Source organism: Danio aesculapii, chromosome 17 (genome assembly GCF_903798145.1).
Source record: "Danio aesculapii chromosome 17, fDanAes4.1, whole genome shotgun sequence".
Taxonomy (NCBI): domain Eukaryota; kingdom Metazoa; phylum Chordata; class Actinopteri; order Cypriniformes; family Danionidae; genus Danio; species Danio aesculapii.
Window position 1 is genome coordinate 53,101,191 of NC_079451.1, and position 12,500 is coordinate 53,113,690.

At 39.2% G+C, this 12,500-nt stretch overlaps 1 protein-coding gene across 1 annotated transcript in view; it reads left to right on the forward strand.

The window, feature by feature from the left end:
• The first annotated feature begins 623 nt into the window (after positions 1-623).
• LOC130244164 (ryanodine receptor 3) overlaps positions 624-12,500 on the forward strand; it is a 123,523-nt gene continuing 111,646 nt past the window's right edge. The window contains exons 1-8 of the mRNA XM_056476459.1: positions 624-808; positions 3,053-3,187; positions 3,309-3,582; positions 7,720-7,834; positions 7,955-8,087; positions 10,200-10,303; positions 10,479-10,614; positions 12,374-12,500. The exon at positions 12,374-12,500 is cut by the window's right edge and continues 57 nt beyond it. Coding sequence (XP_056332434.1) covers positions 634-808; positions 3,053-3,187; positions 3,309-3,582; positions 7,720-7,834; positions 7,955-8,087; positions 10,200-10,303; positions 10,479-10,614; positions 12,374-12,500 — 1,199 coding nt within the window. The 5' untranslated portion in view covers positions 624-633. The remainder of the gene's footprint in view (positions 809-3,052; positions 3,188-3,308; positions 3,583-7,719; positions 7,835-7,954; positions 8,088-10,199; positions 10,304-10,478; positions 10,615-12,373) is intronic.

Here is a 12,500-nt window from a genome sequence, read left to right on the forward strand (position 1 = left end):
CACCACCACCAGCCTGAACCGCTAATACAAGGCAGGATGGATCCATGCTTTCATGTTGTTGATGCCAAATTCTGACCCGACCATCTCCTCTGACCTCCGGCATCAACAAGGCATTTGCACCCACAGAACTGCCGCTCACTGGATATTTCCTCTTTGTCGGACCATTCTCTGTAAACCCTAGAGATGGTTATGCGTGAAAATCCCAGTAGATCAGCAGTTTCTGAAATACTCAGAGCAGCCCGTGTGGCACCAACAACCATGCCACGTTCAAAGTCCCTTAAATCCCTTATATATATATATGCACTCAGCATCAGTTATTTTCATTTAAACATTAAATTGAATAATACTAAATTTATTATAAAGTAATACATTTTGGTAATATACTATTATTTTTTTATTATTTTATAATATATATATATATATAAATCTGATTTATATTTTAGTATTTAAAAATATTGCACACACAATATTTAAATTAGCTGCATCTTATTAACCTTGTTTTAATGTGATCATCTGTATTCTGTGATGTATTAACGCTAAATGAACTCAGCAATAGTGTGTAGTTGTGTCAGTATCTGTGTTTGTGTGTGAGAGCTCACTGTGGTCATATCAGAGTGTTTCTGATGCAGCATTATGATGTCATTTCCCATTACGCCGCTGCTTTCTCCTGACTCAGCATCAGTTCCTGCTCTGCTTGTATTTCAGATTAACATGCTGCTGAACTTCCACATGGGTGAAGACTGTCCGTGTCCTCAAGACATTCAGGAGGAGCTCTACGATTTCCACAGCGAGCTGCGTCTGCACTGCGGTACCAGCATCTCTCATCCGGCCTTCAGTCAGAACTAAAACTGATGAACGAACACTGTGTGAATCAAACCAGTGCGCTTTCCTGATCTGATTCCTTATTATATTAGATCAATGAGTAGAGTCGATTCAGTGAATCAGCTCACCAAGTCTCTTCTGTGAGTCTGTTCAGTCAAGTTGGTTCAGTGAGTTGATTTCACAGTTTAGTGTTGTGTTTTGGTGAGTTTGATTCAGTGAGTTGAGTCGGTTCAGTGAATCAGCTCACCAAGTGTGTTCGGTGAGTCCATTCAAAAAAGTTAGTTGAGTTAACCTACTAGTTTTTTTTAGTTAAAGGAGTCAGTTTAGGAAGTTTTGAAGTTGGTTCACTAAGCCAAGTTCACTGAGTCAGTTGAGAGAATCAGCTCACCAAGTCTGTTCTGTGAGTCTGTTCTGTCAAGTTGGTTCAGTGAGCTGGTTCCACTGGTAAAATCATATCAGTGAGTCTAGTTTAGAAAGTCAGATTGATTCACTGAGTCAAGTGAATCAGCTCACCATGTCTGTTCAGTCAAGTTGGTTCAGTGAGTTGGTTTCAGTGGTTATTTCAGTTCAGCGAGTCCGTTGGTTCACTGAGCCAAGTTCATTGAGTCAGTTAAGTGAATCAGCTCACCAAGTCTGTTCTGTGAGTCTGTTTTGTCAAGTTGGTTTAGTGAGTTGATTTCAGTAGTTATTTTTGTTTAGTGAGTCCGTTTATGAAGTCAAGTTGGTTCACAGAGTCAATTTCGTGGAGTCAGTTCAGTGAATCAGCTCATTAAGTCATATCAGTTCAAATAAGTCAGTTTAGTGAGTTGATTTGTTTAATTAATTACTTTAGTGATGTGTTTCAGTGAGTCAGTTTGATTCAGTGGGTTAAGTCAGTTCAGTGATTCGGTTCAGTGAACCAGCTCACAACTGCTCTGTTAGTCTGTTCAGTCAAATTGATTCAGTAAGTTGATTGCACTAGATAAGTCAGTTCATTGAGTCAGTTCAGAAAGTCAGATTAGTTCACTGAGTCAAGTTTAAAATGAGTCAGTTGAGTGAATCAGCTCCACAAGTTTGTTCTGTGAGTCTGTTCTCTCAAGTTGGTTTAGTGAGTTGATTTCAGTAGTTATTTCAGTTCAGTGAGTCAGTTTAGAAAGTGAAGTTGGTTCACAGAGTCAAGTTCAGTGAGACAACTCATTAAGTCAAATCAGTTTAGTCAGTTGAGTTTGTTTAGTGTTGTGTTTCAGTGAGTTGATTCAGTTGAGTGAATCAGCTAAGCCAAGTCTGTTCTGTGAGTCTGTTTAGTCAAGAAAGTTCAGTTAGTTGGTTTCAGTGGTTATTTCAGTTCAGCGAGTCTGTTGGTTCACTGAGCCAATTTCACTGAGTCAGTTGAGTGAATCAGCTCACCAAGTCTGTTCTGTGAGTTTTTTCTGTAAAGTTGGTTCTGTGAGTCACTGGTTAAGTCAGTTTCGTGAATCTAGTTTAGAAAGTCAGATTGGTTAACCGAGTCAAGTTGAGTGAGTCGGTTTAGTGAATCAGCTCACCGTGTCTGTTCTGTCAAGTTAGTTCAGTCAGTTGGTTTCAGTGGTTATTTCTGTTCAGTGAGTCAGTTTAGGAAGTTTTGAAGTTGATTCAGTGAACTTGGCTCAGTGAATCAGCTCACCAAGTCTGCTCTGTGAGTCTGTTCTGTCAAGTTGGTTTAGTGAGTTGATTTCAGTAGTTCTGTCTGTTCAGTGAGTCAGTTTAGAAAGTCTAGTTGGTTCACCGAGTCAAGTTCTTTGATCAGCTCATTAAGTCAAATCAGTTCAGTGAGTTGAGCCGGTTAATGAATCAGCTCACCAAGTCTTTTCGGTGAGTCTGTTCAGTCAAGTTGGATCAGTGAGTTGATTTCACAGTTTAGTTTTGTGTTTCAGTGAGTTTGATTCAGTGAGTTGAGTCGGTTCAGTGAGTCAGCTCACCAAGTCTATTTTGTGAGTCTGTTCTGTAAAGTTACTTCAGTGGTTTTAGTAGTTATATCAGTTCAGTGAGATAGTTTAGGCAGTTTTGAAGTTTTCACTGAGCCAAGTTCACTGAGTCAGTTGAGTGAATCAGCTCACTTGTTTAGAGAGTTTGTATGATTCAGTGAGTCAAGTTGGTTACGCAGTTTAATGAATCGATTTAGAGTGTTGGTGAGTTAGTATGGTTCAGTAATAATTGTTCAGTGAGTCGGTTTGGTTCAGTGAGTTCACCTGATTCACTTGTGTGTCTGCAGGAATCCCAGTGGAGGAGGATGAGGAGTATCAGGACACGTCTATTAAAGGCCGTCTGCTGGCGCTCATCTACAAGATTAAAGGTCAACCGCAGAAATCTGAGAGTCCACCCACTGAGAAAGAGCACACGGCTCCATGTAAGAAGCACAAGATCAAAGTGAACAGCATAATAACACCAGCAGCAGAACTCATACAGCACTAAACTAATGCTGCGTCACATCCTCCTCACTGTGTGTGTGTGTGTGTGTGTGTTTGCAGCGAATCTGAAGGAGCTGATCTCCCAGACGATGGTGCTGTGGGCTCAGGAGACCCAGATCCAGGACCCGGAGTTGGTGCGCATGATGTTCAGCCTGCTGCGGCGTCAGTACGACAGCATCGGGGAGCTGCTGCGCGCCATGAGGAGGACATACAGCATCAGCGGAGCCTCGGTCAGCGACACCATCCTGCTGCTGGCCTCGCTGGGGCAGATCCGCTCGCTGCTCAGCGTACGCATGGGGACGGAGGAGGAGCTGCTGATGATACACGGCCTGGGGTGAGGACACATATACATGGACACACACACACACACACTTGTTTATGTTCATGTTTGTTTTCATTTTCACATGAATGCTCATATTTGTGCTCACTAATATTTATGTTCATATTATAGGTGGGATTTTTTTATTCTAGATTAATCTAGATTAGGCGATGCAGTGGCGCAGTAGGTAGTGCTGTCGCCTCACAGCAAGAAGGTCGCTGGTTCGAGCCTCGGCTGGGTCAGTTGGCGTTTCTGTGTGGAGTTTGCATGTTCTCCCTGCGTTCATGATGGTTTCCTCCGGGTGCCGACAGGAAAATGAATGAATGAATAATCTAGATTAAAATGGCTCATTTGAATCCTGCTGAAGGCATTCAGAATATGTGTGCTACCCTAATAATAAGTCTTTGAGAACGGGTTTCTCAAGCCAGGTGGCGCATTAGACCAGGGGCTCATCTCCTGTTTCCAAAATGCCTCACAAACTGCTTGAGAAACTGATCTACTCTGATAATTGGTGATGAAAATAAATGATGTTCAATAAGATGTGCTTGTGTTTACTAACTGTTTATTCAGTTAAACATCAATGTTGAACTGTAGGCCTACAGAAGCTCCAAACAGCCATTTTTGATCACCTTAATCTGACTAAAGTCAGAACTGAACTAAACAGAAATGGAATTAACGTGGTGTTGTAAAATGTGCGGGTCCTTTAAGGGGCGGGGCTGCAGTTTTGCGGTGTGTGTGTGTGTGTGGAGCTGAGAGGGAGAGACAGAAAAGAGAAGCAGTTTTCCGCAATGAGACAGTTTTCAGTGGTGTTCCCTGTTTGGTGACTGATTTTGTTGTACCACACGGAGAGTAATAAATAATTGGACCAAGTTACATGTGTCATTCATTCACCGGCTCCAACGAAAAGGAGAAGGGAGTTAACCCTGAAACTAATATTCTTCGGCTCTGGAGTATTAAATGAATCTCCCCTGCTATCTCTAACTCAACAGAGAGACCGTGCAGGAAAGGTGAACAGTGGAGTATGCAGATATTAGTGGCATTATTGAAGTAAACAGCACAATCAAACTATGAACTACATGAATGAAATGTTCATGAGTGAGTGTGTAACTGCCGAACTGCAGCTAAACTCAGGCATCCTGCTGATTTAATTCAGAAGGGCACTTTGTTTGTCAGACGGCTCACCGGTCAGGTATACATCCGCGCTAAAATATCATGGTGAAAATCATCATAGCTTGCGTAGAATAGACCCAGCTCCTAACCAAATTTTAAGAATAAATTAACAACAATATTTTTTTTATTGCGCGATAAGAGTCTCACGTTAACGCTGATAACGACCCAGCACTAGTTCATATGCATATCCATGTTCATATTTGTGTTTATATTCGTTCATTCATTAATTTTCCTTTGGCTTAGTCCTTTTAATTATCAGGAGTCGCCACATGAACCGCCAACTATTCCAGCATATGTTTTAAACAGCAGATACTAGGGATGCTCAAAATAATCGATTAACTGTTAACCGAAAGGGTGCGTTTGTAACCGATTAATGCTATCAGTTAAACGATTAAAATCATTATTTTATATATTTTTAGTTTGGCTGCATAAGGGGCCGATTGAATGCGCCTTTGCGTTAAGAGGGGCATCTTTTGCACGCGGCTCATCCCAGAGCAGCAGTTTGTGTTGTCAGGACAACTACAGAGAACTTTTAAAGAGCATGGTTTCCGCTACATTCATTCTTCCATGGCGGGGACCAAAATGCATCTCGCCACGGCTACATTACCCATTCAAAACATTCAGTTATTGTTGTTGTTTTTAATAGCGGATTATAATCGCACCAAAACGTATTAAAAGGTAAGTGAATTATAACAGCGCAAACTTTTCTGTAACCATATAGTGCTGTGCGCTATCTGTTTAATTCTTTGGCGTTAAGAGCTGACTGACTGACTGACAGGTGCGCGATGCGTGAGGCCAGCAAACACAACGAAGCGTTTAGTTAAGATGAACACAGTTTCTATAGTTATACTTTATTTATAGATAAAGTATGAGTCTGCATATAATCACTCTATCTTGCTGGAGTTTATAGCCGTTTCGCTTTACTCCAGGACGCATTAACACCGCTCTGAAGGTCTAATCGCTGTTTAAGTTATCCAGAGCTGTATGAATTTACAAATCTTGAATATCACAATAGTATTAAATATTACAACTGTAACAACACAGACAGCAACACTTATGCACAATCGATACCCAGCTGATTTAGTCGTTTCATAAGAGGACCGCGCTTCTTCTCTTCTTTTTTCCTTGTCAACATATAAAGGCAGGTGCGCCTCGCGTTTTTGGAATGAAATAAGCTTGTTAGCTGTGTCGGCCACTTGTTCAACTGCAAGACATACTTAACTAGCGGGACGATAACTTATAACCCGTGGCTACAGACACATTTGCCAAAGAAGCAAAATGGAAGAAGAATATTGCTGTTTGAAACAGACGTGTTGATACCAAACCAGCGCTGATGTTGACCTGGATCTGCGTCATAAACGCAACAAATAGGCTTTACCTTTTATTTTACAGCTTATAAAGCATGTATGCACATTAATGCAATATCATATTTAAACAACAAAACTGTTTACAAAAAGTCAACATATACGCGCGTTGTTGTCTTTTCATCATGCAGCGCGCGCACTTGAACCGCGAGGGAGAGAGAGGAAACCAAGACATAATCTTTAAAATAATGATTTCTATTAAAAATGTAAAAAGGTTTTGTGATTATAATAATAACAGCGGGGCATTAAATAAATGCATATTTTCCATGGAGCGAGCGATTTGAGGAAGTCTGCTATTTTTATTTGACGGAAGACAAAAATATGATTGGAAAAAAACAGCCTATGCCGGTTATTAAAAATAATCAGTCAGTGTTTTCGATTTGTAATATAAATTAATTATTTAAGTGGAAAATAATTTAGGGCAGTCCTATTTATTTTATTCATTTTATTTAGTTTATTCTGCTCTTCTGTGCTAAACACTGCAGGTGCGTGAAAATGCTCTGTTGTATTGTTCTATTATTAATGTGCAAGCATATAAAAATAAATCAGTATTTTAAAATGCAATATTTAATGTGTCAGACACAAAATAGACACGTCAATTTGTTTAATATAAAATTAATAGTAATCTGACCAGTTAACCGTTAATAACCGATTAATGAGCGGCGGTTGTCGGTTAGCAAAATTAACCGAAATTAGCATCCAGATACCCTTCCAGCTGCAACACATCTCTGGGAAACATCCACACACACTCATTCACACACATAGACTATGGACAATTTAGCCTACCCAATTCCCCTACAGTGCATGTGTTTGGACTGTGGGGGAAACCGGAGCACCCGGAGGAAACCCACACCAACACGGGGAGAACATGCAAACTCCATACAGAAACACCAACTGACCCAGCCGGGACTCGAACTAGCAACCTTCTTCCTGTGAGGCCACAGTGCTAATCACTAAGCCACCGTGCTGCCTCTTCATATTCATATTATATTCATATTCATATTATGGTCATATTTGTGTTCATATTCATATTATATTCATAGTCACATATCATATATTGATATCTTCATGAATTACATATTAATATTTGTGTTCATTTTTATATTCATGGTAAAATTATATTCATATTATATTCATATTATATTCATATTCATATTATATTCATATTATATTCATATTCATATTATATTCATATTATATTCATATTCATATTATATTCATATTATATTCATATTCATATTATATTCATATTATATTCATATTATATTCATATTCATAATTACATTCATATTCATATTCATATTATATTCATATTATGATCATGTTTGTGTTCATATTCATATTATATTCATATTAATATTATGATGTATTAGCTCATGTGACTGTAAACCAGCAGAATCAAAAACAGCAGCGTTTATTCTCACTCAGTCATCAGTTGGTGATGTAATGAGGAGAAACACTGTCATTACTGATATTAAATGAATCCTCGTGTCATCAGTGTTGGAGAAATGACACACACACACACACACACACACACAGCCCTGCACCTGCTGTGTTTATTGTGACAGCAGTGTGTACAGTAAGTGATTTCCCGTCTGTGATCTGCTGTGTTTCTCAGAGACATCATAAATAATAAGGTGTTCTACCAGCATCCCAACCTGATGAGGGTCCTGGGCATGCATGAGACCGTCATGGAGGTGATGGTGAACGTGCTGGGAGGAGGAAAGTCTCAGGTACACCACTGACACTGAGTGTGATTGTGTGTGTGAGACACTCTGCATCTGATGTGTGTGTGTTTTTCTGCTGTGCATCTGATGTGTGTGTGTGTGTGTGTGTGTTTGCTCCTCTAACAGGAAATCGCCTTCCCGAAGATGGTTGCGAGCTGCTGCCGCTTCCTGTGCTACTTCTGTCGAATCAGCCGTCAGAACCAGAAGGCCATGTTTGACCACCTGAGTTACCTGCTGGAGAACAGCAGCGTGGGTCTGGGTGAGCGCGCATACACACACACACACTACTGAGTGAACTGTTTGAGTGAAGAGAAAGTGTGGGAGTGTGTGCGTCAGGTTGTGTATGTGTGTTTGTGCATATGTGTGTGCGCGAGAGTGTGAGAGGGAGTGTGTGTTTGTGCATGTGAGAGTGTATGTGTGTTTGTGTGTTTACAGTGGTCCACACTGCCCTCTGCTGGTGTGAGTTTCTCTTGGCAGTTGAGTTTTCCTCTTTGATTTGATCGGTGAATTCAGCCGGTCCAGATATTATTCATCAGTGTAAAATCTCCAACTCACACTTTCACAGTTCTCTGCTTTATTATTCATGTAATTTTGATATATATTTTGGGGTGGAGCGTTTGGATCGTGTGTTTTGTTTATATTCTTTAATTGCGAGTTACATTTTTTATTATTATTGATTCATTTCCATTGTTTCTAAAATGTTTTGAGATTTATTAAGACCTTAATTTCAATTTTATTTATTGTACTCTTCATTTCATTTCATTTTTTTATTTTAAGAGTTAAATTATTTTTTATTTCATTCATTCATTTTCTTTTCGGCCTGGTCCCTTATTCATCAGGGGTCGCCACAGTGGAATGACCCGCCAACTATTCCAGCATATGTTTTATGCAGCGAAATATGCTTCCAGCGACAATCCAGTACTGGGAAACACCTATACACACTCATTCACACACACACACACACACACACACACACACACACACTACGGCCAATTGAGTTGATCAATTCCCCTATAGCGCATGTGTTTGGACTGTGGGGGAAACCGGAGCACCCGGAGGAAACCCACACCAACACAGGGAGAACATGCAAACTCCACACAGAAACACCAACTGACCCAGCCGGGACTTGAACCAGAGACCTTCTTGCTGTGAGGCGGCAATGTTAACCACTGTGCCACCGCGCCACCCTCATTTTTAATTTATTTAGACATATTATTTTTATTTTACATATATATTCAATATTTAAGGCAGCACAGTGGCGCAGTGGGTAGCTCAATCGCCTTATAGCAAGAAGGTCGCTGGTTCGAGCACTGGCTGGGATTGTTGGCATTTCTGTGTGGAGTTTGCATGTTCTCCCCGTGTTAGCGTGGGTTTCCTCCAGATGCTCCGGTTTCCCCCTACAGTCCAAAGACATGCTGTACAGGGGAATTGGTTCCAGTTTTCAGAGTTGAAGTTCAGTTCAGTTCAGTGTGTTTTAATCTTCACTACTGAAAGTTCAAACACTGAAGAGCAAATCCATCCATGCGCAGCTCCACAAATCCCAACCAAGCAAGCCAGTGGCGACAGTGGAGGAACAAACTTCACCAATTGACCAAAGTGAAGGAAAAAAACCTGGAGAGAAACCAGGCTCAGTTAGGCACGAACATTTCTCCTCTGTCCAAACATCCTGTACGGAGCTGCAGTCTAGGCGCTGGAGGCTGGAGAACGCTAGACGTCCATCGAGGAGAAGCTGCAGGTGTGAGTAGGTCACCGGCGGGTGTTCAGGCTAGTCCACAGGATCAATGCAGAGAGGAGTCTTTCAGGAATCAGTCTCATGCACTCCACTCCTCCATGACCACCACACCATCAGCTCAGGATACGGCCTAGTCCAGGATTATGGAGACCTCTAGAAGTGCTCTATGGTGGGCATCATTTCTTCACAGGACCTGGATCGCATCACTGGCACTGCACAATCTCTGGAGGCCTCGGGATGAGTATCCCCTGGTGGAAATAGAGAATAAAGAAAATAATCAGTGTAGCTGCTGTTTAAAGAGTTATTAAATATCAATGCAAAAAAAGAAGCGCTGTAAATGAAAATAGCAGTTATATAAACATGTAAAGCATGAGAGTGTGTGATTTGTAATATATTTTTAAATTAAGGGTTTTATTTTTATTTGATCAATATTTAAACTTGTTATAATTTATTGATGTATTTGCATATTTTTATTATTTAGTTAATTATTAGTAACTGTGTTTATTTCTATTGTATTTAAAAGTTTGCAAAGCTCAATTACTGTTTTTCTTACCTGCATGTGAGTTTGGAAAGCTCTAAGTGTGTGTGTGTGTGTGTGTGTGTGTGTGTGTGTGTGTGTGTGTCTGTCTGTCTAAACAGCATCTCCAGCCATGCGTGGGTCGACTCCTCTGGATGTAGCAGCTTCGTCAGTGATGGATAATAATGGGCTGGCGCTCGCGCTGGAGGAGCCCGACCTGGACAAGGTGTGTTTTTGCATACAGAAACACTCTGTGTGTGTCAGTAATTGATAGTTTTTAGGCGGTCAGCAGGCGATAGTAATGTTTTGTCCACCAGGGGTTGTTCTCCTAATGGTGTAAGTACAAGATAAAACCATCGCTCTGTGAGATAATTGAGATACGCGTGTTGTGTTTTGTGCAGGTTGTGACGTATCTGGCGGGCTGTGGTCTGCAGAGCTGCCCGATGCTGCTGGCGAAGGGATATCCTGACATCGGCTGGAACCCCATCGAGGGCGAGCGTTACCTGTCCTTCCTGCGCTTTGCCGTCTTCGTCAACGGTAAATAAACACACAAACAGCAGAGTGTTCGATTACTGATTGAATGTGGGAGAGATGATTCGCAGCTTTTCAAATGTTACATCTACAACTTTTCGAATGTTGCGTTATCAGCTTTTCGAATGTTACATCGACACCATTTCGAATGTTACATCTACAACTTTTCGAATGTTACTTTTACAACTTTTTGAATGTTACATTATCAGCTTTTTGAATGTTATGTTTTCAGCTGTTCGAATGTTACATCTACAACTTTACGAATATTATGTCTACAACTTTTTGAATGTTATATTCACATTTTTTAAATAATACATCAACAACTTTTCGAATGTTACATTTGCAACTTTTCAAATATTAAATCTACAACTTTTTTCGAATATTGCATCTACAACTTTTTGAATGTTACATCTACAAAATTTCGAATATTACACTGACAACTTTTTAAATATTACATCTACAACTTTTCGGATGTTACATTTGTAACTTTTCGAATGTTGCATTATCAGCTTTTCGAATGTTACTTTTACAACTTTTCGAATATTACATTAACAACTTTTCGAATGTTACATCTACAACTTTTTGAGTGTTACATATGCAACTTTTCGAATATTATGTCTACAACTTTTCGAATATTATGTCTACAACTTTTCGAATATTATGTCTACAACTTTTCGAATATTATGTCTACAACTTTTCGAATATTATGTCTACAACTTTTCGAATATTATGTCTACAACTTTTCGAATATTATGTCTACAACTTTTCGAATATTATGTCTACAACTTTTCGAATATTATGTCTACAACTTTTCAAATGTTACATTTGCAACTTTTTAAATGTTGCGTTATCAGCTTTTCGAATGTTACTTTTACAACTTTTCGAATATTACATTAACAACTTTTCGAATGTTACATGTACAACTTTTCGAATGTTACATATGCAACTTTTCGAATATTATGTCTACAACTTTTCGAATGTTACATTTGCAACTTTTCAAATATTAAATCTACAACTTTTCGAATATTGCATCTACTGCTTTTGAATATAACATCTATAACTTTTTGAATGTTACATCTACAAAATTTCAAAATATTACATTGACAACTTTTTAAATATTACATCTACAACTTTTCGGATGTTACATTTGTAACTTTTCGAATGTTGCGTTATCAGCTTTTCGAATGTTACTTTTACAACTTTTTGAATATAACGTCTACAACTTCGAATGTTGTATTTTCAGCTTTTTGAATGTTACGTATGTAACATTTCGAATATTATATCTACAACTTTTCGAATGTTACTTTTACAACTTTTCGAATCTTACATTAACAACTTTTTGAATGTTACATATGCAACTTTTCGAATATTATGTCTACAACTTTTCGAATGTTACGTTTGCAACTTTTCGATTAATACATCTACAACTTTTCGAATGTTACTTTTACTTTTCACATGTTACATCTTTAGCTTTTCACATGTTACATCTTTAGCTTTTCGAATGTTACATTTACAGTTTTTTTTATTTTTAGCTTTTCGAATGTTACATTTAAAGATTTTCGAATGTTACATTTACAGTTTTTTTTATTTTTAGCTTTTCGAATGTTACATTTGTAACTTTTTTAATGTTAAATTTTTAATATTAAGTTCCATTTGCAGGTTTTTGTTTTATAACATTACAAAGTTACTTTTGGAGATTAACTCATGTTAATCTCTCCGTGTGTGTGTGTGTGTGTGTGTGTGTGTGTGTGTATGTGTGTGTCAGGTGAGAGTGTGGAGGAGAACTCCAGTGTTGTGGTGAAGCTGCTGATCCGCCGGCCGGAGTGTTTTGGTCCTGCACTCAGAGAAGGAGGAAACGGCCTGCTGGCAGCCATGAAGGAGGCCATACAGAT